This window comes from Crassostrea angulata, chromosome 1 (assembly GCF_025612915.1).
Source record: "Crassostrea angulata isolate pt1a10 chromosome 1, ASM2561291v2, whole genome shotgun sequence".
Lineage (NCBI taxonomy): Eukaryota > Metazoa > Mollusca > Bivalvia > Ostreida > Ostreidae > Magallana > Magallana angulata.
In genome coordinates this window covers 22,816,815-22,843,708 of record NC_069111.1, presented here as the reverse complement: position 1 = coordinate 22,843,708, position 26,894 = coordinate 22,816,815, and the positions used below count along the sequence as shown (strand labels likewise).

The 26,894-nt window shown below is 35.0% G+C and overlaps 2 protein-coding genes across 3 annotated transcripts; one reads left to right on the top strand and one right to left on the bottom strand.

Annotated features, from left to right (window-relative positions):
• Positions 1-85: 85 nt before the first annotated feature.
• Positions 86-5,134, bottom strand: LOC128187049 (FAS-associated factor 2-like). The gene is made up of 7 exons (XM_052857132.1): positions 5,008-5,134; positions 4,828-4,926; positions 4,342-4,420; positions 3,875-3,956; positions 3,628-3,717; positions 2,251-2,394; positions 86-1,898 (listed from the first exon to the last, which is right to left on the bottom strand). Exons 1-7 carry the CDS (start codon positions 5,078-5,080, stop codon positions 1,719-1,721), a joined length of 747 nt encoding a protein of 248 aa, XP_052713092.1. The 5' UTR covers positions 5,081-5,134; the 3' UTR covers positions 86-1,718.
• On the top strand, positions 5,093-26,650 carry LOC128187070 (glutathione S-transferase A-like). 2 transcript variants are annotated; one of them, XM_052857172.1, is made up of 6 exons: positions 5,093-5,312; positions 25,248-25,313; positions 25,422-25,502; positions 25,611-25,695; positions 25,957-26,021; positions 26,244-26,650. In XM_052857172.1, the coding sequence occupies exons 1-6, from the start codon at positions 5,145-5,147 to the stop codon at positions 26,460-26,462; spliced, it is 684 nt and encodes a 227-aa protein (XP_052713132.1). In that variant the 5' UTR covers positions 5,093-5,144; the 3' UTR covers positions 26,463-26,650. The 2 variants fall into 2 exon arrangements, with proteins under 2 accessions (XP_052713132.1, XP_052713123.1); XM_052857163.1 differs by having other exon boundaries at positions 5,094-5,312; positions 25,611-25,691; positions 25,953-26,021.
• Positions 26,651-26,894: the final 244 nt, after the last annotated feature.

The window sequence follows — 26,894 nt, the reverse complement described above, 5'->3', positions numbered from 1 at the left end:
TAAAGAAGAAAGCCTGGTAAATCAAGAGGCCCAAGGGCCACATCGCTCAGTTGAACAACAATTCCATACAGACAAAACTCTGACCAAAACAGCTGATGGTAAATCAAATGCTTCCACATGGGTTTCAACTTTTCTAGCAAAATGGTTTTTGATAATGTTTTTAAAATTTAACCTTATATGTTCCTATGTAAATTTGACACCCCCTCCCCCGAACTGTAGCCCAAGCCTACCCCTTGGAACCAAGATTTGAACAAACTTGAATCTATACACCCTTGGTGCTTCCACACAAGTTTCAGCTTTTCTGATCAAATGGTTTCTGAGAAGAAGATTTTTAAAAATATCTACAAATTTTCAATTAGTCCTAATTATCTCCCCTTGAAAGAAAGTATGGCCCTTCATTTTAACTAACTTGAATCCCCATCACCAAATGATGCTTCACGTGCCAAATTTGGTTGAAATTGGTCCAGTAGTTCTGGAGAAGAAGTCGAAAATGTAAAAAAGTTAACAGACAGACAGACAGACGAACGCTAGACAAAAAGAAAAGCTCACTTGAGCTTTCAGCTCAGGTGAGATAAAAAGGTTGACTAGATAAAAAATAAAGACTTTCATACAAACACTATACAATAACATACAAAAACACATTATTAACTATATAACCATCTTAATCACTCTGACATTTGAGTATGCTTTCTATATAATATTAATAAATTTACCATTAAAGCATCTCAATGTTTTCAAAATATAATTTCGCAGTGAATTTATTAAAACAGCATTCTATTTCAACTAAGAGTCAAATATGTAAGGCATAAATTTAACAAATCGGGCACAAAAATTTTAATGTTTAACTAGAATGCAGCAACTTACTTTTTATGAGTAGGACTTTCAGTATTGCTCCCCTGGAAATACAATGTAAGAAATACTTTCAGTTTGACTCTTACCATGTCATTATATTGTACATACCGTGGAATTATTATAATTCATGGGAGCTCATTTTGCCATGGATATGCTATTTAAGCTCATCCCAAAAAATTATTGATTATTAAACACAGTCTGTATTTTTCATACATGAAAGTGAATCCACAAAACTTATTCACTCAGTGAATAAACTTTTAACATACTCACAATTCAAAAACATTGGTTCCCAAAAATGTAAAAAATTCCACAGTATGTAACTATGTATTTCAAGTATAAAGAACACTTCATGTACTATTCCATGGTTTTTGAGAAAAATGAAATGACCTGATCATACAATTAACAAAGGGCTGAAAGGCCCTCCAGAGGACATATAGTAGTTACTGAAATGGTAACCCTTAGGTACGTACTAAACATATCTTTAGGTTTTTATAATAAATCAAACTAATTCATTCTAAAAGATTTCCTAAAGTTATCAATTTCCACAGTACCCTTGAACATGAGGGAAAAAAAATTATAAAATATAAATAGAAAAAAACAGGAACATCTGGGTTACTCATTGACTTGGCAACACGTACTTCTTACTACATTTGTATTTGGTTATAAAGAGGAACAACATTCTGGTCAAAAAATAAACGACAATTTTCTGATCAATAAAATGCATAACATAATAGAATCTTTCCTTGCTTTTTTTCCTTTCTTCCTACCAAATTTCTTGGTAAGCGCCTGCATTTTACATAGCCTTCGTTTTGAAACTTTTCTCTTTTGGAGCCATAGTGTTATTCTAAATGTATATCCTGTGAATATCATGCCTCATTATCTTGTACAAAAAGCATTTCATTTTTGCCTAGCCCCGCCTCTTCAAAGGAAGGGGGATCAGGGCCGTTCTTTGAGGGTTCACAGGGGAGAGTCCTTCGGGGGAAATTTGTCACTACATGAAAGTCATCCGGACAGTCCTCATGACAGAATGCGAAATAATATAAAAACTGAAATACAAAGTAAATATTGAAATCAATACACAATACTGCATTTATAGTATTGTAAAAGTTGATAGTACTGTAAAAGTTGTTATTTACACTGGTGGTAAAGTACACATTTTCTGGAGTCAAACAATACGCATGGGTAATAAATACTAGTATGCAGATGCATGATTTACCATACACAAGTTTGATTTTTTTACCATATGCACAGGGATATTTTACACGGCCGGTTTAAGCTTACCATGTAACTAGTGTAAATTCCTCCCATGCGTAAATAACCACTTTTACAGAAGCATGCACATCTTGACCAGTTATATAATAAAGCAACCATAGTGGGGTCTTTTTTATAAGGCATCACCTTTAATGATTGGTTTTTCAGAAATCTTCTTTCAGTCCTTGATCCGTGAGGTAACTTCAGAACGATTCGAACTACATCTGGGTCATCTACTGCAGGCTCCTCTGGGATTTCAATCTTTAATTCTTCCTTCAATCTTTCTCTTTCCTAAAAATAAACCGCGAGACGAGGAATCTTAATTTTTTCGTCTTGCATTCCAGTAATAATACATATATACAAGCACAGATCTAGGAGGTAGGGGTGGATCAGGACTCCGTCTGGAAATTGCGAACTTATCATTTACATAGTAAAATTACCCCCCCCCCCCAAAAAAAAAAAGAAAATCAAGAGGCCAATAGGCCTTAACGGTCACTTGAGTACCATAGGCCATACACAAACTTGTCGAAGAATCTCATATATGCATTCAATTAAATTTCATTCTGCAGTAGAAAAATTATAATACTGTAATGATGACCACCTCCCTGCCTGAAATCTTACAAAAAGGACTATGAAACCTATAATTTTAACGAAAAACTGAAAGATCATAATAGAGTGCATGGCCTGATATTGAAAAGGTCCAAGATTCTGATAGAAAATAATTTTCCAATATTTGTCAACTTTCAAGATAGGTTTTATGTGTATATGTTTTCATAGATAAACTAAAACAAGGTTGCTAGCATATACATGTTTTATTTAAAACAACTCCCCATCCTCTATCCCCATGGACAGATAGTAACTCTCTCTGTGGGCATTTAAAACAGCTATAAAAACCTATTCAGGTTCTTCACTTCTTGCGTTCCATCATGCATGAAATCAATCTTCAACCTCTGGCATAAATACAAAAATCATTTGCTCTCAGATTCAGCATTCAAACCTGTAGGGTGCATCAGTATCATAAGACGCACCATTTAATGCAAGTTTGGTGAAGTTAGGACCAGTTATAACTAAGATATAATCATCAGCTGCTCCTGCTCTATAAACTTTAACCAGCTCTAAAAACCTTAACCTCCTCCAGCATCCGAAACCTATAGCTCAAATTTAGCATTCAAGTCTGTCTGGTGCATCATTATTATAAGATGCACCATCTATGCAATTTTGGTGAAGTTAGCACCAGTAGTAACTTAGAAATGGCTATCAAAGAGCACCTGCACCAAAAACTTTAACTTGCTACAAAAACCTTAACCTCCTCCAGCATCTGAAATTCATGGCCTAGATTCAGCATCCAAGTCTTCCAAGTCCATAAGTAAGTCCAGATGCATCATATATGCAAGTTTGGTGAAGATAGGACAAGTAATAACTTAGATACAGGACCTGCAATAAAAACTTTAACCAGGTCCAGACGCTGACGCTGGGGTATAGCATAAGCTCACCCCAACTTTGTCTCTCTGGGCTAAATATTACCTGTATCATTTCTTTTCGTTTGTTTTCCTCATCCACTAATCTTTGTTTTTCTCGGTCAATTTTATCCTGATCTTCTCTCCTTTTCCTTTCCTATTGATGTGCATTTAAACATGATAAGTTTTATGAAGAAGAAACCATCATGACAGACATTTTCAGCAGTAAAGTATGTGTAACATGAAAAATTATCATATCATAAAGAACTATTATGGTACCATAAAATAAGTAAACTTTAAAGTCATCACTTTACCTTTTCTTTGTTAGCTTTCAAGGATTTTAATAATGCTGCATCTTTCTCTCTCCTCAACGTCTGAGTGAAATCTCTTTCTTCCCTGTAACAAAATCATTTAAGCCATCCATTTTAAATATTAACCATACTTCTTCTAATCAATTTGACCTTGAACATGACAAATGACCTTTACTAGTCTAAGGTCAACAATTATAAGTCTTTCTTTGCATCATTCAAAGGTTGTCAAAATTTTATGGAGAAAATTGGAAAGAAAGCTATGAACCAATTTTTTCAACTTAAAATTCATCAAATACATTTCATAATTTAAAACAATATCACAGAAATATTTAAATTTTTACAGAAAAATAATTTCTCACAAATTTGCATTGATTACCAGTGTATGCTTCTGAAACACTCAATTCAAATTGACTTGCTGAAAGTGCAATTTCAAACATTTTTTTTTTCTTTTACAAAAACATGTCGTTTACCTTTCAGCACGTGCAGCTATTAAGGATGCCTCGTTATCCTGCAAGATTCTTTCTAATTTTTCTATGAGTTCTCCAGGCCCTGAAGAATATCTCAGAAATCTCAAAACTCATAATTTTTAACTTATCAAGAAAATGTATGACAGATGGAAATTCTCATTAAAAGCACTTTAAGGCTTCTTCTTTCTTTAACAGCTACACAAAATATTTGTATTTTTCAGTTTCAATATATTACCAAAATTTGCACATACTGTGGTATTATCAATATTTATGGTCATCAATTTTTGTGGATTTAATGAAAATCACAGTTTCAACAACACATTATTTCCTGGTCAATAATAATTAAAAATTAGAAATAGTACTTCAATGAACATTTAGTTCTTTGGATCAATTCGACAGCGAAATCCACGAAAATTGGTACTCGAGGAATATTGAGGAACCCACTGTATACTATATGTGTAAGCCTTATTTGTTTGTTTCTTTGCATACCTATAGGACCCTCTATACGTGCTACTACTGTCATTCTGTTTTGTCGTAGGACAATCAGTGCCAAAAATGGATAAGTGTTTTCTTTCAATGCCCTTGACACTGAAAAAAAAATCCAAGATGTAACAGATTTATCCAGTATCAAAGAGTTATTTCTAAACCTAAATATAGACGTTTTCTTACCTCTGAATTCTTCTGGACTGTTTGTATTACATGCCCAAAACAGCAATTTATAAAAAGAATTCCCTCTCGGCATTCCATACTACTTGTGATTCTACACACTGCACACACACACAGTCAGTGAGGGTGGCAATATCATCATGGCAGAGAACATGTTTCTGTTCTGGGGGTCGGGCAGCATTCCCTGCTGGAAGCCAATGATAGTTCTGGAGGAGAAAGGTTTCGGGGGATACAAGAACAAATTGATAACGTTCAGCAACAAGGAACATAAAGGGGAGGATGTTCTAAAACTCAATCCCCGAGGTCAGGTACGCAGATATTCCATGTAATATGCGTAACAAGTATGCAAGCCGTGTAATTAATTGTAATTAATACTATACATGTATGCGTAGGCATTTAACTGTCCTTTTTATTATCGTAGCGTTGGAAACGGAAGACCTTATTACTTTTCCTCTATTATTATTATTAAGGTCTTCTTGTTTTTGCTTTGTTTCTTTTCCTCTATTATTATTAAGGTCTTCCGTTTCAAACGGAAGACCTTCTTGTTATTGCTTTGTTTCTTTTTCACTATTATTATTGTTGGGTCTTTTTTTCTGTCACGTTTTCTCAAAAATGCCTCAGCTGATTTTAATGAAACTTTCAGATCTTATTCATGACAAAATTTGTAAGAAAATTACACGAGCTTTATTTGGTCATCACTTCCGGTACCGAGATATTTAAGATTTTACGTTTTTGCTTGTTCACGATTTTTCTCAAAAAGTATTTAAGATAGAACCTTCAAATTTTCAGAGATGGTAGAGAGTGAACGGTCGCAGTGCCCCTCGCATATCCGAACGTTCGCCGTTACTTCTGGTTGCCACGGGAAGGAAAAGAAAAAACCAATATTTTTCAATTTTTTAAACTTGAATTTTATTTATGTTTTAATTCGATAGAGACGCTTTAAACACTTCAGAATATGAACTTTGTTATAAAATCGATCCAAGCATTCCCGAGCTTTTGAGCTTAAAAGTTCTGAAGCGAGAGTCCGCGTAGCTCAGTCGTTAGAGAGTTGGACCTAGGCCCAGGCGACCCGGGTTCCGTCCCCGAGTGCCGATTATTTTTTCTTCCCTTGTGTTTTGTTTTGTTTAACGATTTTATCTTTAAAATGATGGTTTTTATTGTTTTCCGTTTTATTAGCTCACCTGAGCTGAAAGCTCAAGTGAGCTATTCTGATCACATTTTGTCTGTCGTCCGTCTGTCCGTCTGTCCGTCCGTCTGTCCGTCCGTCTGTCCGTCCGTCCGTCTGTCCGTAAACTTTTCACATTTTCAACATCTTCTCAAGAACTACTAGGCCAATTTCAACCAAACTTGGCACAAATCATCCTTAGGCAAAGGGGATTCAAAGTTGTGAAAATTAAGGGCCACACCCGTTTTCAAGGGGAGATAATTAGAAATTAATGAAAAATTTCGAGAAATTTTCAAAAATCTTCTTCTCAAGAACCAGAAGGCCAGGAAAGCTGAAACTTGTGTGGAAGCATCCTCAGGTAGTGTAGATTCAAAGTTGTGAAATTCATGACCCCCGGGGGTAGGGTGGGGCCACAATGGGGGGTCAAAGTTTAACATAGGAATATATAGAGTAAATCTTTAAAAATCTTCTTCTCAGAAACCAAACAGCCAGGAAAGCTGAAACTTGTGTGGAAGCATCCTCAGGTAGTGTAGATTCAAAGTTGTGAAAATCATGACCCCCGGGTGTAGGGTGGGGCCACAATGGGGGGTCGAAGTTTTACATAGGAATATATATATAATATAGAGTAAATCTTTAAAAATCTTCTTCTCAGAAACTAATCAGCCAGGAAAGCTGAAACTTGTGTGGAAGCATCCTCAGGTAGTGTAGATTCAAAGTTGTGAAAATCATGACCCCTGGGGTTAGGTTGGGGCCACAATGGGGGGTCGAAGTTTTACATAGGAATATATAGAGTAAATCTTTAAAAATCTTCTTCTCAGAAACTAAACAGCCAGGAAAGCTGAAACTTGTGTGGAAGCATCCTCAGGTAGTGTAGATTCAAAGTTGTGAAAATCATGACCCCTGGGGTTAGGTTGGGGCCACAATGGGGGGTCGAAGTTTTACATAGGAATATATAGAGTAAATCTTTAAAAATCTTTTTCTCAGAAACTAAACAGCCAGGAAAGCTGAAACTTGTGTGGAAGCATCCTCAGGTAGTGTAGATTCAAAGTTGTGAAAATCATGACCCCCGGGGGTAGGGTGGGGCCACAATGGGGGGTCGAGGTTTTACATAGGAATATATAGAATAAATCTTTAAAAATCTTTTTCTCAGAAACTAATCAGCTAGGAAAGCTGAAACTTGTGTGGAAGCATCATCAGGTAGTGTAGATTCAAAGTTGTGAAAATCATGACCACTGGGGTTAGGTTGGGGCCACAATGGGGGGTCGAAGTTTTACATAGGAATATATAGAGTAAATCTTTAAAAATCTTCTTCTCAGAAACTAATCAGCCAGGAAAGCTGAAACTTGTGTGGAAGCATCCTCAGGTAGTGTAGATTCAAAGTCGTGAAAATCATGATCCCTGGGGGTAGGGTGAGGCCACATTGGGGGGGGGGTGTTAAAGTTTTACATAGGAATAAAGAGTAAATCTTTAAAAATCTTCTTCTCAGAAACTAATCAGCAAGATGATTCTTTATAATTGTTAAGACTTTGGCTCCAGGACAATTCTTCGGCCTCACAAGAAGGTTCAGAGTTTGATGTAGCTAAATATCCCATATATAAACAATTGTAAAGGATCTTTTTGAGAGCTGCAATACTCAACATGTGATATGACTATAAAATTGAAGCAGGCAGCTATTTTTTCATTAGAATCTTTTTGTATTACTGTTTTGGGTTATTGCCCTTGATTTATTGATTCTTGATTATTTTAATTAATGCATCCACTGTTAACCAATTATTGTGATGATTATTTTTATACAATAATAAATATTCAATGTATATAAGTTGTTCTGCATAAGTAGTTTTGGGTTAGGCTGGATTAGTTTGTTTATTTTTGATTTCCAATTTTTAGATACTATGAATTATTTTAGGCTGGCACATATATAGGGACAGTGTCTATTGCATTGCAACGAGCGACTGTTTGGGGTTAAACTTGAAAAGGTACGGAGAGATTGAGGGTGTTGACATCCCTGCTCTTTCTAATCTTCGTGTTTTTCTAACAAACGATACAGAATGTGCGGTCATTTCTGCCCTGTATCGCATTGATACAAGCGTGCGGTCATACGTGCTTGTATTGGTGGTGGTTGCGGCGGAGCACTAGTGTATGGTCATCCCTGCTGGTGTTCTGACCTTTCTAGCGCATGTGTGCGGCACTCCCTGCGTTAGGTTGAGCTGTTGGCGCAAGTGTGAGGTCATCCCTGCTTGCGTTATCTCTGCTTGCATTAACGTTGGTACCTGTTGAGTTGCGTAGGTGTGCGGTCATCCCTGCCTGCATAACGTTGAGTCCCTATATATGTGCAGGAGCGATGATTAAAGTCTGCTCTTGTAAATATTTTCAGCAATCAGGGCTATCCGAGTTCCAAGGGGGAAAATGGATTTTATTTATACAGGATCTACATGTATTAATGTACATTGTCCAGATTGTATTATGACTCCATTAAGCTGACTTTATCATACCTATTCTTCCTCAGGTGAGCGATGTGGCCCATGGGCCTCTTGTTTTTATTATGTATAAAAATAACAGCTTTTTTTGACACAAATATAGAGATCGTTTCTGTCAGCAGTTATCTTAATTCAGACGCTCGTCGCATCGTCGGCATCAAAGACATGCCGCTGAAGCGCCCCTGCAGTACGACCGCATTAGAGTTCACTGGATCGTTTTGCCGGCATCAAAGAAATGCCACCATCTCCATAACTGTATGCACACAACATTTAGCAATGCACCAACGTTAATCTACATGGCCTTAAAAGGAGGACTGATTAGTATTTATTCACATAATTATATAGATACACGCATGCATCTTATGCGTTTATTGACATATGTTGCTTATATATTGATTTCCTGAACACTATAAAACACTATGAAATCTCTCTCTCTTTCTCTCTCTCTCTCTCTCTCTCTCTCTCTCTCTCTGACGACCGGGTGACTACGATACGGTGTGAAAACTGATCACCTGTGTATCTGTGTTTCAATGTGTAACCAGTGTACACCAGGTCACGTGATCGTCACGTCAGTGTTAGCTTGATGACGCGACCTCTAAATATAGAATGTCTGTGTTTGGGCCTAGGTATTAACAGATGTAAACACCGATCGTGGAAATACACTGTTAAAACAAAGAGTCTGATTATTCACTTTTGATTTAAAAAAAATGATATAATTATATTCTTATAATTATATCATAATCTTATAAAGTTTTTATATTTATTTTAAAAAAGTCTATAAACATGTACATATTCGCCGAAAAGCGGGATTAGTGATTAAGCATCGGGGTCAAAAATTCATAAATTTCCTATCTTATTAACCGATTACTTAACACTGATCGTTTAGACATAACACTGGGGTATCGAGTGGATTCGGGAAAAGGGGGATAATTAACCATGCTACATTTGTAAGATGCATGTTATTTTATTTTCCAACTTAACAGATTTTTTTTTATCACACAGCGTTAGCCGGCAAAGATAAACTTGAAACGAAATGAAAATAATCGATGTATCAAAGAATCAGATAAAAAAAATAACCAATTTCTTTTTTTTTATTCACTCATCTCTCTCTCTCTCTCTCTCTCTCTCTCTCTCTCTCTCTCTCTCTCTCTCTCTCTCTCTCTCTCATGGACTCTCAAGTGCTAAAATTTGAGGCCCCGAGTCTAGTGTATAGCTAGATAAACAATGAACGTGCATATCCGTATAAATTAGTCTAGCGAAAATTTTCATCTGGGTATAATACATGTATTAATTTATTAAATCGGAATTTGAATTAATTATTCTTCTCTGGGAATAAACCCCATTTCAAAATTGCCCCCACTTTGTTTCAGACGAGTCATCGGACAATATGTTTTGCCCTGCGTATAATCTCTCTCGGATGGGCATCCAATTATTATTGATGAAACGAAATGACTATCATTGATGAAATAAAATATTTCTCTATTAACTTACATAGCAAGTTAAAAATGCTGTGGTGGATTGAAAATACGCTTCTTATAACAACAGTTTCAATCCAGTGTTTTCTCAGACGTCCGCGTCAATTTGTTTCCGCCCATTTCAAATGTTTTGACAGTAACAGGTGACGTTAGCTGTATATTTCCAATCTTGTCAGTTAATGTTCTGCGGTCTCTGTTTTGTATCCTTGCTGGTGATGGAGATGTATTTTTATATGCTTATGACCGCCAGTTTACAAAATTAACATATCAATTATATGAAATTCATGCAATTTTTTAAAAAGGTTCGGCATGTAAAATTTAGATTTTTCATCTTCTAGATAGGGAAAATGTCTTAAAGAATTAACATTATTTTGTGATCCTAACATTAAAAAACGATGAAAATTAGTAAATAATAAAACATTACATAAATTTAACGACCTGATGCATTCTTCTCCATGTACATAATGTTAATGCTATACATATATTAGAAAAGTGAATATCAAAGAAAAAATCATATTGAAGATTTTGAGAAAGATTTTAATTTTCAAATTAATGGCACAGTGGCGTGCAGTGGGGTACAGTGCTGGTCAGTTCTCTGTATAAGGCCATACAGTGAGGGTACAGTGCTTCAGTAGGACTGTATAGTGGGGTACAGTGGTTGTCAGTGAAAGGTACAGTGAGGTACAGCTAATGTACAGAAAACGTCCGGCAATGTAAGTCAATTTTTATACCCCCGCAAACGAAGTTTAGGGGGGTATATTGGTTTCACCCTGTCCGTCTGTCTGTAGACGCAACTTTGTCTCCCCGATAGAATTTTTTATTCCTGCATGGAAAAGTCTGAAAATTTGTACATATGTTGAACACCATCTGAAGATGTGCACCTGCATTTTTTTTAAGATCAGACAAGATTTAATGATTTTATGACAGTTTTCATTTTCCTCATTCTATATTTTGTACACTAATGTTGAAAAGTAAGGGAGGTAATCCTTACAGATTTTATTAATTAATTAATAGTATTAAAACACTCTAAAATATATTTATATAAATACATCCAGATTGAAGTTTTTTGTCTTTATGCCTTAATTAATAAAAAAAATTATTTTTTATAAGTATTCTATCAACTGACAAAGCAAAGTTTTTCTTTGTCAATGATAAATTCTTAGGAGCTAATAAGAACATCAAAGACAAGTGTGACTGAATTCATTTGTCCCAAGGGAGCCATTATCTGAGCCATGGTTCAGATGGAGCATGTGTTTAGGGGAAATTGATAATCTGTAAAATGGGTGATGGTTTTGGGGCTATTCTAAAACTGTTTCATGTAAACCAAAAGTTTCTATCATTATAAGGAAATAAATAATATCATTATTAATAAAGAAGTTAAGCTATTTTTAGAAGTTGTTTTATTTTATTAGTCAAGTAAATTAATGAATGTGTTTTTCCATTAAATTCCGTGATGTTTAAAGGGTACCTGCAGTGCCGGTCAATTTTTGATATAATGGAGATCTATGTGTAAAAACATCATCCTGAAAATTTTACAGCGATCGCATAAGTAGTTTTCGAGATATTTGGGGAAAACCCGATTTCACACCTGAACGAGTTTTGAATCAAGCCGATTTGGCGCGAGATGAACTGTGACGTCACGGGGTCAACGCCGCTGTATGAGAAACAGGAATATTGTATGAAAACTCTTCGTTTTCTTGCATTGTTTTATCGATATATGAACATTTTTTCTATTGTTTTATTTCCTTATCAACCCTGGATGACTAATTATACTGTCGTTTGAGTTTAACCCGTATTTTATCGAACAAAAATGCCGAATTTGGACAATTGTTTGCTTCATGAATTTCGTCAAATGTGTAACACATTTTACATATAAATGCACACCATATGTAGCAAAATGACAATTAATCAAAGCATCATTGTTATAAGAAACATATTTTGTTAATATTGTCATTCTTTCGATTGATTTCTCAGTGACATGATTAACTGATTAATAATATTGATAATACATAATGATATTTCGTAAAAGGTAATTCGGGGTCTATTTCTCGTATAAGGCATAAAATTACAAATGATGTCGCCCGATTATTCAATAATATTGACATCGGACCAATAACAATCAAAATATGCATTCTTTAACAAACAAACACGGGATTATAAACGGATCAAGGCGAAAGTCCAAGATGGCTGCATGATTAAGTCTGTCTCGTATTCTTTTAAAAATACGATAATGGAATTTAATTTTACATTTATTTACATCCTTTGTCAAAATGTTCCAGTTTATTTAGATTTCATTATGATTCCTTGTCAGTATTACAATTAAGCTATACGGAGTTATAAAGCGTTTAATTGCTGACCATAGCGCTCGAAAGAAAGTTGCACTTGATTGAATAAGAAATTATGTATCTGAAATAATTACTTATTCACATAAAAAAGGTCTGAATTGCTGAATTGTAAATTTGGTCATTATTTTAGTGATTAGATAAGTAACAATAAATGCATTTACTTCGAACATTAGTTTTACTATTTAATAGTATCATGCATGATTCTTTAATCACTGATTGACGGACATGTTTTAGCTGACGAATGCTTGATTTTACACAGTCTAATTTATTTTTCTGTTTTATCTTTTAACAATTGAGTAGTTAATTATACACAAATCAATTTACCAGTCTAGAGGTGTGAAACCCTCTCTTTGTTCACCAGACTCGTGTACCTTGTGTATACATACCCCAGATACACGTGTGTCTGGAGCAGTGGCTTCGTTAGTTTACCTGTTTACCTGTGTCATTATCTCGGATCACTCATGTGTGAAAGGATATTATGTAATCAAAAAATGAATAATGAACATAAATTTGCCCATGTAAGCGTTTTAAGATAACGTTTTCATCGGTAAAAAGGCGACGAGAATAACAAATTTTAAAATCCTTTAAAAAGAAATCTGATTGTAATTAAATTATAACGGATACAAATTTCTAGATCTACAATACTTAAAATAACAAGATACGTCAAAACATCAGACCTATATCAATCATTTTGGCTAAAAAATCGAATTTAATTTGTATAGCTTTGTAAGGAAATTTCCCTTGTGTTGACCTCGTGACGTCACTTCCGCTGAAGCCTCGTTATCGCCTAATTCTGTTTTCTCTTGATTAGATTTCCCAAAGCAGGTAAAAATAGCCACTTTGAAGAGGCGTAACTCCGTTATTTTTGCACCGATTTTGATGCGGTTTTTTGCATTAAATTTTGGTAAATAAACTCTTTAACATATGTTTCACATCGGCTGGGCTGCAGGTACCCTTTAAATGCCTCTAAATGCAACACCTATTCACTGCGTATGAATTTACAAGTAATTTACATAAGTAGTTCTCAAACAGTGATTTTTATGCTATCGGTTAAAAAATGTATTTCATAAATGTTGTCAAAACACAATGTTTTATTATTATTCAACAAAAAAGTTGACTTTATTGTTAAAAGCAACATTAAAATAGTTATTTTTCATGGATTATATTTTCATGCTCGTCGATCTCATCTCAACAGTCTCTGTGAAAACCACTTTAAACCGGTTTTACAAATCAGCTGTTCTTGCTGTTACTAATTTACTCCCCCCCGTATTCTGCACTTTATATCGATTTATTTAAGTAAACAATTGGTTTCTTCAGTAAGGGAATGTAATTATAAGCATTAAATGATTTATTTTTGACGTCGTCGTGTCAATAACTGCCGTCAGGTGAGCAGACAAATTATCATAACGCGCGTCATTCAATTTGTCTGCTCACCTGACGGCAGTTATTGACACGACGATGCCAAAAAAAATCATTCAATGCTAGAAAAGCCGCAATTAGCAGTGGTACATGTCCAGGCCTGTTGTTGATTAACTGTGGTGCACATGGTTTTATATCTTATCAGCAAGCATGTTCCCTAAAAAAACCCTAATACGACGGACTTTAAAGGGTACATACTGGTTTAGTCTAAAACTATTTTCCCATACAATGCATTTGACAATGCATGCACTCAAATGGACAGTGAACCGTGCAATTAGTCTTTGGTATGTTTTAAAATAATATTCGTTTTCTTAACAATCCAATCCTTTACATGGGGGGGGGGGGGGGGGGGTTATATCATCAAATAGAATCTGGATCGGCAACTATAAACTTTTCAGAAATTATGAAATTTTAAGTGTGAAAAGATTTTATTGTTAATTTTCACCAATGAAGTTGTGGTTATCCGGGCAGCATGTCACTTTACTTTCTACTAAAATACTACCCAATTTTCACGAAAGTATCTTGTATTTGATTTGCATTGTAAACTGTAAATTGTAACGTTAAAGTTTTTTTAAAGTCCATATTGTGAATTCTGGGGAAAGCTCAATTCGTTACACTCGCTCAAGTTTACGCTGAATAAAAACTACAAAACGAAACATAAGTCCAACTAGACACGATCTCGTTGCGAGCAACGAGGAGGTCTTCCGTCCGATTTTTAGAAGAGGAAATTACCTTGTTTTTTATCTTCATCAACGAAACATATCAGGAAAAGCAGCACATCAGCAAAATAGCGATGGATGAAGGATTATACACCCCGTTGGATCCCTAATTTAAAGGACCAACCCCATATTAAATAAGAGGTCTTTTGACCTAATTACAGGTCTAATGACCTGTAACACAAAGAAACCGAAGAAAAAAAGAGAGTCTGCCTTTGTAAACAGAAGACCCTAATAACAATAAGAATAGAAGGGTCTTCCGCTTAAGACGGAAGACCCTAATAATAAAAGACTGTTTTTTCTAAATCTTAATTGAAGAGTGTTTTTCAACTTGTACTACAGTCCAACAACCCTCTCACTGTTGAATATTTTAGTTAGAAAATTAAATAAAAAGGAGAGAAAGAAATAGAGAGAAAGAACAAATCTTGGCTCCGGCGAGATTAGAACACACAGCCTTTGCAGGTGTCTCAAAAGATGGCTGACGCGAAATAATTCCCGAATTTGTCTTTGAATTTGGGGCGTTTCCGTCCGGGAGAGGAGCTGAGTTTTTGAATGAGATGAAAAACAACGTGTAAGATGTCTGACTATTCAGGTTTGGTAACAGTGCGAGATCAGCGTAAGCATTGGGCTCGGGAGTTAGAATTTTTTTCTACAGTACATGTCAAGCACGCCAATCGAAACTCAAATGCCCAAAAATTCATAACTCTCTTAAAAATGAACGAATAGGTCTGGTCATTAGTGCAGTAATCTAGAATTGAACTAGGTTGAAAATAAGGGTTCAAGATGAAAGATCCAGTAAAATCAGGCCAGAAAAACTAAATGATTTTGTGAATAGGAAGGGGGGGGGGGGGTCGGTGCGTGTACTGTGTAAATTTAATTTCCAGGTATAGGATATAAGCGCCGTTTAATCTCAGGAATTTCGTCTTAATTGTTCAATCTGCTGCATATTTGACAGACAATAAGAATGGGGTCCGAGGTTCATTTTCACGAATTTTCATTAGGATTGAGTGAAGGGCTTGGGAGTTAGAATTTTTTTATTTTACAGTACATATCAAACACGACAATTGAAACTCAAATGCCAAAAACTTCATAACTCTGTTAATAATGAACGAATTGGTCTTGTAATTAGTACAGTAATCTAGAATGGTACTTAGTTGAAATTAAAGGCCCAAGATCAACGATCAAGGAAAATCCGGCCAGGAAAATAAATGATTTTATGAATTGGGAGGGGGGGTCGGTCGGTGACTTCTATTTTAAACGTAGAATATTAAATTCTAAATATCACATATTACACAATTTCTAAATAAAATACATATGTTAGAACAATATATAAGCGTTGTTTGAAAGATGTAACTATTGATTTTTTTTTTTTACATCTGTTTATTCTTAGGCTCAAACACTCATAAACGGGTGGTCAGTTTTCAAACCTTGTCGCAGTCACCCGTTCATTTGTATAATTACGTGTATAAACTTAGGAGGTTTTTCTTAATCCCAGACAGGCAACAGATTTGAATCAGTATATAGACATGCACAAAAAAAGAAAAAGTACACTGTCTTTAATAAAAATGACTTTTTAGCGTTGACTTCCAATCAGTAAGAAGACAATCATTAAACAATGAATTTCAAATTATTTGAATCCATAGACATTATCCCGTAACTTGAAATAAATACATGTATAATTTTTGGGCGCCAATGTACATTTAGCCTTTATCCAATTGACTGCATGTTACCTGAACTAGTTCTTATTCAAATGCTAAAACATTTCTACTTGAGAGAGAGAGAGAGAGAGAGAGAGAGAGATTTTCTAGTTTTTTATAGTGTTTTGGGAATCAGTATATCAGCAACGTATGTCAATAAACACATTAACATACATGCATGCGTGTATCTATATATGTGAATAAATACTAATCAGTCCTCCTTTTAAGGTCATGTAGAATACTTACTTAAATGTGGGTGCATTGCTAAATATTGTGTGTGTCATTGAGATGGCGGCATTTCTTTCTTTGCAACATTCATCACCATCTTATTCTCTCCTTAATGTCCCTGTTTCTTATTTTTTTTTTTTTTTTGCCCTGTATCTTTGAATTTTTCCTCTTCTTTTTTATTCCTAAAATGAAAACCATTTTTCACATATATTTATATACCACAACTTGTTCAAATTATATCGTAACTATTCTGAGGAGTAATACATATATGTACATATATACTTTATATCAAAATATTGATTATATCTATCAAACGAATACTATATATTTAATGTATATGTATACATTGCAACATACATGTATATATAAATATGTTTATGTGCAGTACTTATACTATGGTATGTGAATATGTGAAAGTTCAATAAAAAAAGAAAAAAAGAGAGAGAAAAAAAATCTCTCTGGAAAAAAAAGCTGCTATTATTCATATTTACAATGAATATAAAACGGAAAACATTAAAATCCATCATTTTAAAGATAAAATCGTTAAACGAACCTCAATTAAGAAAGAAAAAACGTTCGACACTCGGGAACTGAACCCGGGTCACATGGGCACAAGTCCACCACTTTAGCGACTGAGCTACGCGGACTCTCGCCTCAAGACTTTGAAGCCTAAAATCTCGAGAATGTGTGGATCGATTTTAAAACGGACTTCATATTCTGAAGTTATTTATGTGTCTCTATCGAATAGTAACAAAAAAAAATTAAAAACAAAATCAAAAAATGACTTTTTTTGTTTCCTTCCGGTGACGATCGGAAGTGACGGCGGACGTTCGGATATGCGTAGTACACTGCGGCTGGACACTTTCTACCATCCCTGAAAATTTAAAAGTTCTATCTTAAACACTTTTGGAGAAAACTCGTGAACAAGCAAAAACATAAAATCTTTAATATCTCGGGACCGGAAGTGACGACCAAAAAAATCCCACGTACTTTTCTTACAAATTTTGTCATAAAGAAAATCTAAAAGTTTTATCAAAATCGGCTTAAGCGTTTTTGTGAAAACGTGGGAGAAAAAAAAATAATAATAACTAGACACGATCTCGTTGCGAGCAACGAGGAGGTCTTCCGTCCGATTTTTAGAAGAGGAAATGACCTTGCCTTTTATCTTCATCAACGAAACATATCAGGAAATGCAAATGTGATCTAAAAGAGCGATGGATGAAGGATTATACACCCCGTTGGATCCCTTATTTAAAGGACCAGTCCCATTTTATTTCATATTAAATAATAGGTCTTTTGACCTAATAACAGGTCTAATGACCTGTAATAAAAAGAAACCGAAGAAAAAAAAGAGGGTCTGCCTCTATAAACGGAAGACCCTAATAACAATAAGAATTGAACGTTCTTCGCTGAAGACGGAAGACCCTAATAATAAAAGACTGTTTTTTCTAAATCTTAATTGAAGAGTGTTTTTCAACTTGTACTACAGTCCAACAACCCTCTCACTGTTGAATATTTTAGTTAGAAAATTAAATAAAAAGGAGAGAAAGAAATAGAGAGAAAGAACAAATCTTGGCTCCGGCGAGATTAGAACACAGAGCCTTTGCAGGTGTCTCAAAACATGGCTGACGCGAAATAATTCCCGAATTTGTCTTTGAATTTGGGGCGTTTCCGCCCGGGAGAGGAGCTGAGTTTTTGTATGAGATGAAAAACAACGTGTAAGATGTCTGACTATTCAGGTTTGGTAACAGTGCGAGGGTATTTGAAATATTGATGCGTGTTTGTGTCTGGAGGGGAGTGAAAAGACCCGAGCTTGATTTTCGTCTTAGATAAATCGAAAATAGAATTTTAAGGTGTGGATCTCGGATTCGGTTAACAACAATCAGGGGAAGTCCTAAAACAATGACTGATGCATTTTACCCATGTATTTCAGTGTTGAGAATATTTGTTCGTGTCGTTTACTATTATGTTTGACTGTTTTATTTCAGCAGGATTGATAAAATCTTTATAAATGTAGAAATAACGAAATCAGTAACACGTAAATTTATTCGGTAAAAATTGGATGACAGTAATTTCCACAGTTCTAACATTCATAAGTAGTTCACACGCTATCGTAGATACAGACAAAATGGAAAACAAGAAATATACATGCAACAGAAATATAACGCGGCTGCTTACATCCCTTGTACTGTGTAAATTTTAAGTCTCCGTACAGGCTATACTCGCCGTTTGATCTCAGGAATTTCTTCTTAATTGTTCAATCCGCTGCATATTTGGCAGACAATAAGAATGGGGTCCAAGGTTTTTTTCTACAGTCATGTCAAGCACGCAAATCGAAACTCAAATGCCCAAAAATTTAAAACTCTCTTAAAAATGAACGAATATGTCTGGTCATTAGTACAGTAATCTAGAATTGAATTAGGTTGAAAATAAAGGCTCAAGATGAAAGATCCAGTAAAATCAGGCCAGAAAAACTAAATGATATTGTGAACAGGAAGGGGGGGGGGGGGGTCGGTGCGTGTACAGTGTGTAAATTTAATTTCCAGATATAGGCAATAAGCAACGTTTAATCTCAGGAATTTTGTCTTAATTGTTCAATCCGCTGCATATTTCACAGACAATAAGAATGGGGTCCGAGGTTCATTTTCACAAATTTTCATTAGGATTGAGTGAAGGGCTTGGAAGTAAGATTTTTTTTATAGTACATGTCAAACACGACAATTGAATCTCAAATGCCAAAAACTTCATAACTCTGTTATTAATGAACGAATTGGTCTAGTAATTAGTACAGTTATATAGAATGGTAATTAGTTAAAATTAAAGGCCCAAGATCAAAGATCAAGTAAAATTGGGCCAGAAAAACTAAATGATTTTATGAATTTGGAGGGGGGGGGGTCGGTCGTTGACTTCTATATTAAACGTAGAATATTAAATTCTAAATATCACATATTGCAATATGTGGTATTAAATAAAATACATATGTTAAAAACAATGTATAAGCGTTGTTTGAAAGATGTAACTATTGATTTTTTTTTTTACATCTGTTTATTTTTAGGCTCAAACACTCATAAACGGGTGGTCAGTTTTCAAATCTTGTCGCAGTCACCCGTTCGTTTGTATAGTTACGAGTATAAACTTCGGAGGTTTTTCTTAATCCCAGACAGGCAACAGATTTATATCAGTATATAGACATGCACAAAAAAGAAAAAAGTACACCATCTTTAATAAAAATGACTTTTAAGCGTTGACTTCCAATCAGTAAGAAGACAATCATTAAACAATGAATTTCAAATTATTTGAATCCATAGACATTATCCCGTAACTTGAAATAAATACATGTATAATTTTTGGACGCCAATGTACATTAAGCCTCTATCCAATTTACTGCATGTTACCTGTACTTAGTTCTTATGTGAGAGTGAGAGAGAGAGAGAGAGAGAGAGAGAGAGATTTTGTAGTTTTTTGTAGTGTTTAGGGAATCAGTATATCAGCAACGTATGTCAATAAACGCATGCATACATGCAAGCGTGTAACTATATATGTGAACAAATACTAATCAGTTCTCCTTTTAAAGCCATGTAGAATAACGTTGGTGCATTGCTAATTGTTCTGTGCATACAGTCATTGAGATGGCGGCATTTCTTTGATGCCGGCAAAGCGACCCAGTGAACTCTAATGCGGTCGTACTGCAGGGGCGCTTCGGCGGCATGTCTTTGATGGCGGCGATGCGAACTGCTGACAAAAACGAGCTCTATATTTGTACTAAAAAAGCTGTTATTATTTTTATTTATGATAAAAATAAAACGGAAATCATCTAAAAGGTAAAATCATTAAAGAAAACAAAATTGGGGAAGAAAAAAATAATCAGCAATCGGGGTTGGAATCCGGGTCGCCTGGGCACAAGTCCAACACTCTAACGACTGAGCTACGCGGACTCTCGCTTCAGAACTTTTGAACTCAAAATCTTGGGAATGCCTGGATCGATTTTAACACGAATTTCATATTTTGAAGTGTTTAAAGCGTCTCTATCGAATAAAAACATAAATAAAATTCAAATCTAAAAATTTGAAAAATTAAGGTTTTTCATTTCCTTCCGGTGACGACCGGAAGTGACGGCGGACGTTCGGATATGCGAGAGCACTGCGGCCGTTCACTCTCTACCTTCTCTGCAAATTTGAAGGTTCTATCGTAAATACTTTTTGAGAAAAATCGTGAACAAGCAAAAACGTTAAAATCTTTAATATCTTGGTACCGGAAGTGACGACCAAAAAAAGTCCGTGTACTTTTCTTACAAATTTTGTCATGAATAAGATCTGAAAATTTCATGAAAATTGGCTGAAGCATTTTTGAGAAAACGTGACAGATTTATTAAACGTAGAATATTAAATTCTAAATATCACATATTACACAATTTCTAAATAAAATACATATGTTAGAACAATATATAAGCGTTGTTTGAAAGATGTAACTATTGATTTTTTTTTACATCTATTTATTCTTAGGCTCAAACACTCATAAACGGGTGGTCAGTTTTTAAACCTTGTCGCAGTCACTCGTTCGTTTGTATAGTTACGTGTATAAACTTCGGAGGCTTTTCTTAATCCCGACAGGCAACAGATTTGTATCAGTATATAGACATGCACAAAAAAAGGAAAAAGTACACCATCTTTAATAAAAATGACTTTTTAGCGTTGACTTCCAATCAGTAAGAAGACAATTATTTAACAATGAATTTCAAATTATTTGAATCCATAGACATTATCCCGTAACTTGATATAAAATATGTATAATTTTTGGACGCAAATGTACATTTAGCTTCTATCCAATTTACTCCACGTTACCTGTACTAGTTTTTATTCAAATGCTAAAACATTTGTACTTGAGAGAGAGAGAGAGAGAGAGAGAGAGAGAGAGAGAGAGAAATTACATAGCGTTTTATAATGTTCAGGAAATCAATATATAAGCAACCTTTGTCAATAAACGCATGTATACATGCATGTGTGTATCTATATATGGGATTAAATACTAAGCAGTACTCCTTTAAGCCGATTAGAATAACGTGGGTGCATTGCTAAATATTGTGTGCATACAGTCATTGAGATATGGGTGATCGAAATTTTGGACTTTTGGCGGTGATCGAAATTTTGGACTTTTGGCCCCTAAAAACCCTTAATTACGTAACACATAATAAAATCATTACATTGCTTGGATACATGACTGTGAGATAAACATATTTGCTTCTATTATTAAGGTCTTCCGTTTCCCTATTTTTTTTTTAGCGAAATTTGATGACGGTAATTTCCACAGTTCTAACATTCATAAGTAGTTCACACGCTATCGTAGATACAGACTAAACGGAAAACAAGAAATATACATGCAACAGAAATATTACGCGGCTGCTTACATCCCTTGTACTGTGTAGATTTTAAGTCCCCGTACAGGCTATACTCGACGTTTGATCTCAGGAATTTCTTTTTAATTGTTCAATCCGCTGCATATTTGGCAGACAATACGAATGGGGTCCGAGGTACATTTACACAAAATATCATTACGATTGAGTAAGGGGCTCGGGAGTTAGAATTTTTTTTCTACAGTACATGTCAAGCACGCCAATCGAAACTCGAATGCCCAAAAATTCATATCTCTTTTAAAAATGAACGAAAAGGTCTGGTCATTAGTACAGTAATCTAGACTTGAACTAGGTTGAAAATAAAGTTCAAGATGACAAATCCAGTAAAATCGGGCCAGAAAAACTAAATGATTTTGTGAATAGGAAGGGGGGGGGGGGGTCGGTGGGTGTACTGTGTAAAATTTAATTTCCACGTATAGGCAATAAGCGCTGTTTAATCTCAGAAATTTCGTCTTAATTGTTCAATCCGCTGCATATTTCACAGACAATAAGAATAGGGTCCGAGGTTCATTTTCACGAATTTTCATTAGGATTAAGTGAAGGGCTTGGGAGTTAGAATTTTTTTTATAGTACATGTCAAACACGACAATTGAAACTCAAATGCCAAAAACTTCATAACTCTGTTATTAATGAACGAATTGGTCTGGTAATTAGTACAGTAATCTAGAATGGTAATTAGTTGAAGGTAAAGGCCCAAAATCAAAGATAAAGTAAAATCGGGCCAGAAAAACAAAATGATTTTATGAATTTGGAGGGGGGGGGTCGGTCGGTGACTTCTATATTTAACGTAGAATATTAAATTCTAAATATCACATATTACACAATTTCTAAATAAAATACATATGTTAGAACAATATAGAAGCGTTGTTTGAAAGATGTAACTATTGATTTTTTTTTTACATCTATTTATTCTTAGGCTCAAACACTCATAAACGGGTGGTCAGTTTTTAAACCTTGTCGCAGTCACCCATTCGTTTGTATAGTTACGTGTATAAACTTCGGAGGTTTTTCTTAATCCCAACAGGCAACAGATTTGTATCAGTATATAGACATGCACAAAAAAAGGAAAAAGTACACCTTCTGTAATAAAAATGACTTTTTAGCGTTGACTTCCAATCAGTAAGAAGACAATCATTAAACAGTGCATTTAAAATTATTTGAATCCATAGACATTATCCCGTAACTTGATATAAAATATGTATAATTTTTGGACGCCAATGTTCATTTAGCTTCTATCCACTTTACTCCATGTTACCTGTACTAGTTCTTATTCAAATGCTAATACATTTGTACTTTAGAGAGAGAGAGAGAGAGAGAGAGAGAGAGAGAGAGAGAGAGATTACATAGGTTTATAATGTTCAGGAAATCAATATATAAGAAACCTAGGTCAATAATCGCATGTATACATGCATGTGTGTATCTATATATGGGATTAAATTCTAAGCAGTCCTCCTTTTTAAGCCGAGTAGAATAACGTGGGTGCATTGCTAAATATTGTGTGCATACAGTCATTGAGATGGCGGCATTTCTTTGATGCCAGCAAAGCGACCCAGCGAACTGTAATGCGGTCGAACTGCAGGGGCGCTTCGGCGGCATGTCTTTGATGTCGGCGATGCGACGAGCGTCGGAATTTAGAGAGCTGCTGATAGAAAAGAGCTCTATATTTGTACTAAAAAAAGCCGCTATTTTTTTTTTTATGACAAAAATAAAACGGAACACATTCAAATCCATCATTTTAAAGATAAAACCATTAATCAAAACACAAATAAGAAGGAAAAAAGATTCGGCACTCAGGGACTGAACCCGGGTCGCCTGGCCACAAGTCCACCACTCTAACGACTGAGCTACGCAGACCCTCGCTTCAGAAATTTGGAGTCCAAAATCTCAAGAATGCGTGGATCGATTTTAAAACGAATTTCATTTTCAGAAGTTTTCAGAGCGTCTCTATCGAATGAAAAAATAAAAAAAATTCAAATCCAAAAAATTGAAAAATTAAGGTTTTTCATTTCCTTCCGGTGACGACCGGAAGTGACGGCGGACGTTCGGATATGCGAAGGGCACTGCGGACGTTCACTCTCTACCTTCTCTGAAAATTTGAAAGTCCTATCTGGAATACTTTTTGAGAAAAATCGTGAACAATCAAAAACATAAAATCTTTAATATCTCGGTACCGGAAGTGACGACCAAAAAAATCTCGAGTAATTTTCTTACAAATTTTGTCATAAATTAGATCTGAAAGTTTCATGAAAATCGGCTGAAGCGTTTTCGAGAAAATGTGACAGAAAAAAAAATTAATAATAATAATAATAGAGGAAAAGAAACAAAGCAAAAACAATAAGGTCTTCCGTTTCCAACGGAAGACCTTAATAATAATAGAGGAAAAGAAACAAAGCAAAAACAATAAGGTCTTCCGTTTCCAACGGAAGACCTTAATAATAGTGAAAAAGAAACAAAGCAATAACAAGAAGGTCTTCCGTTGGAAACGGAAGACCTTGATAATAGAGGAAAAGAAACAAAGCAATAACAATAAGGTTTTCCGTTGGAAACGGCAGACCTTAATAATAGAGGAAAAGAAACAAAGCAAAAAGCAATAACAAGTTGTATTTAGGTTGGACTAAACATAACGTACATGGTATTAAAAAAAAAACAACAACAACAACAAAACCCCCGAATCTTTGAGTTTCGAGATGACAGCTTAATAACGTGCGAAGATTCCAGCAAGGACAGTCCGATATAATTATAAACCCAAAATCGACATTAACGTGCGGAAATCCAGCACAGCTAGTCCGATATCACACACGCTTTACTAACGTGCGGGGTTCCTGCACAGTTAGCCCAACCGTACTCCTCCAGATCTTAAACCATGCATTTTCTAGCATTTTTTTCTTTTCTTTTTTGAAAGACATTGCTCTTTTTTTCGATAACAAAGATATGATAGTGACATGCCAGAAAAATAACCATTCACACTCATAGCCGTTAAGAGAATTTATCTTCAAGCTATACGTATGAATGTTCATTTTTATTCTGGCACATGTCTCTACCATCTCTCATTTATCGAAAAAAGATTTCAAACCATAAAAACTAATTTAATTTCAAGTGATATACATGTACATGCATTATATCGAAGAAAAGACCGAAATTTGTTAAATCTGCACGTTCTGTTTACGAATTTATGATATGCAGCGAAAATTAAAATTCATCTCCTATAAGCCCAATTGATACATGCATGCTTCTGTTGAATACTTTTGTTTAGTCTGGCAAGCTTTTTGGAAAGCTTTTATAATTACTTGTATATAATTTTATTTGTATAGGTACCCACCTTTAAAGATGGAGACATCGTGGTTAATGAATCCAACGCAATTTGTGAATACCTGGAGGTAATAAAGCTATATATATGTACATATGTATGTAAGCACAGAGAGAGAGAGAGAGAGAGAGAGAGAGAGAGAGAGAGAGAGCCCTAATTTTGTTATTTGCTTTCCTAGTGTACTTATAAAGACAAAGGGACACAACTCATTCCTACTGACAAAGCCAAGAGGGCCTGCGTTCTCCAGAGGATGCACGAGGTAAATACACTACTGTAATAATGTATAAACCGAGATAATGCATAGACGTTATCACCAATTGAAACAATCTTAGGCACGTAGAGCTTTTTTTCTAATCATTAAACACAGGCTGCCGCCAACATGCAACAGAAGCTAGTATTGGACCTACTCTATTACTTCTTCCAAACAAAGGAAGAGGATCGCAAAGAGGCAAGTTATGTTCTTTTTGAGAATCATATATTCATATATAGTACTGCATGTAAGTATTGCATTGCAAATGTAAATGACAGAGAAATGTAAATGAGTTTGACAAAGAAAATACACATTATCACTGTTTAACCCAAGTACACATTACAGAACGTCTTTCTCAAGGAAGATAAAAAATCTTTCTTGTACAAATATGTAATGAGGCATTAATTAATTCTATAACTTTTAAAAACTGTTCATGAATGCAATATCATTTGTTAATAGGAAGAAGTTGCCAAGAAAGTAGAGGCTGCAAAAGAGGAATTGGACCGCTGGGAGGCATATCTTGGGGAGGTACTGTATCTAATGTTGGTTATTGGTATTTAATGTTTTTTCAATTTATTGACTTTTGCGAACGAGGAACTAAAATTAATTAAATCATCCGTTGTTCCATCTTACTCAAAACAAAAAGAATATTTTAGTGCATAATGATATTTAACATGATGTTTTCAGCAAATCTAATTTTCAAAGGTTACTACAATCAATTAAGTTTTCAATTTCACATTTTCAATCAAGACCAAAGCCTTTGTGGCAGGACCAGATTTTAGCATGGCTGATGTGTGGTTTTACCCATTCATTGCCCAATCCGTACGCATGGGTTTGGATCTCGGGAAATTTCCCAATATGAAGGCCTACTACGACAAAGTGACAGCTCGCCCTAGCGTTCAGAAATCATCGCCGCCTCACTGGAAAGAGGAACCACCCAAAATTTCGCCCTTCAAGGGAAGAATTTAAAATGACTGATATTTAAATGTTGAAACTGGTAGCCCATATACCATGTAACCATTACTTTTATAGCTATTTATCTGTCAATCTAATGAAATGGAAAAACTCTTCCTTTTTTCGACTCACATTTTGTACATGTACATGATCATTATGGATCATTTAACATAAAATGAAATAAACTAATATTACTTTCAGAATCTGTTTTGAATTTTGAATGCATATAAAGAAGAAAAGCTGGTAAAACAAGAGGCCCAAGGGCCACATCGCTCAGTTGAGCAACAAAACTCTGACCCAAACAGCTTATGGTAAATCAAATGCTTCCACATAGGTTTCATCAACTTTTCTGGCAAAATGGTTTTCGATAAGGTTTTTAAAATTTAACCTTATATGTTCCTATGTAAATTTGACCCCCCCCCCCCCACACTGTAGCCCAAGATTACC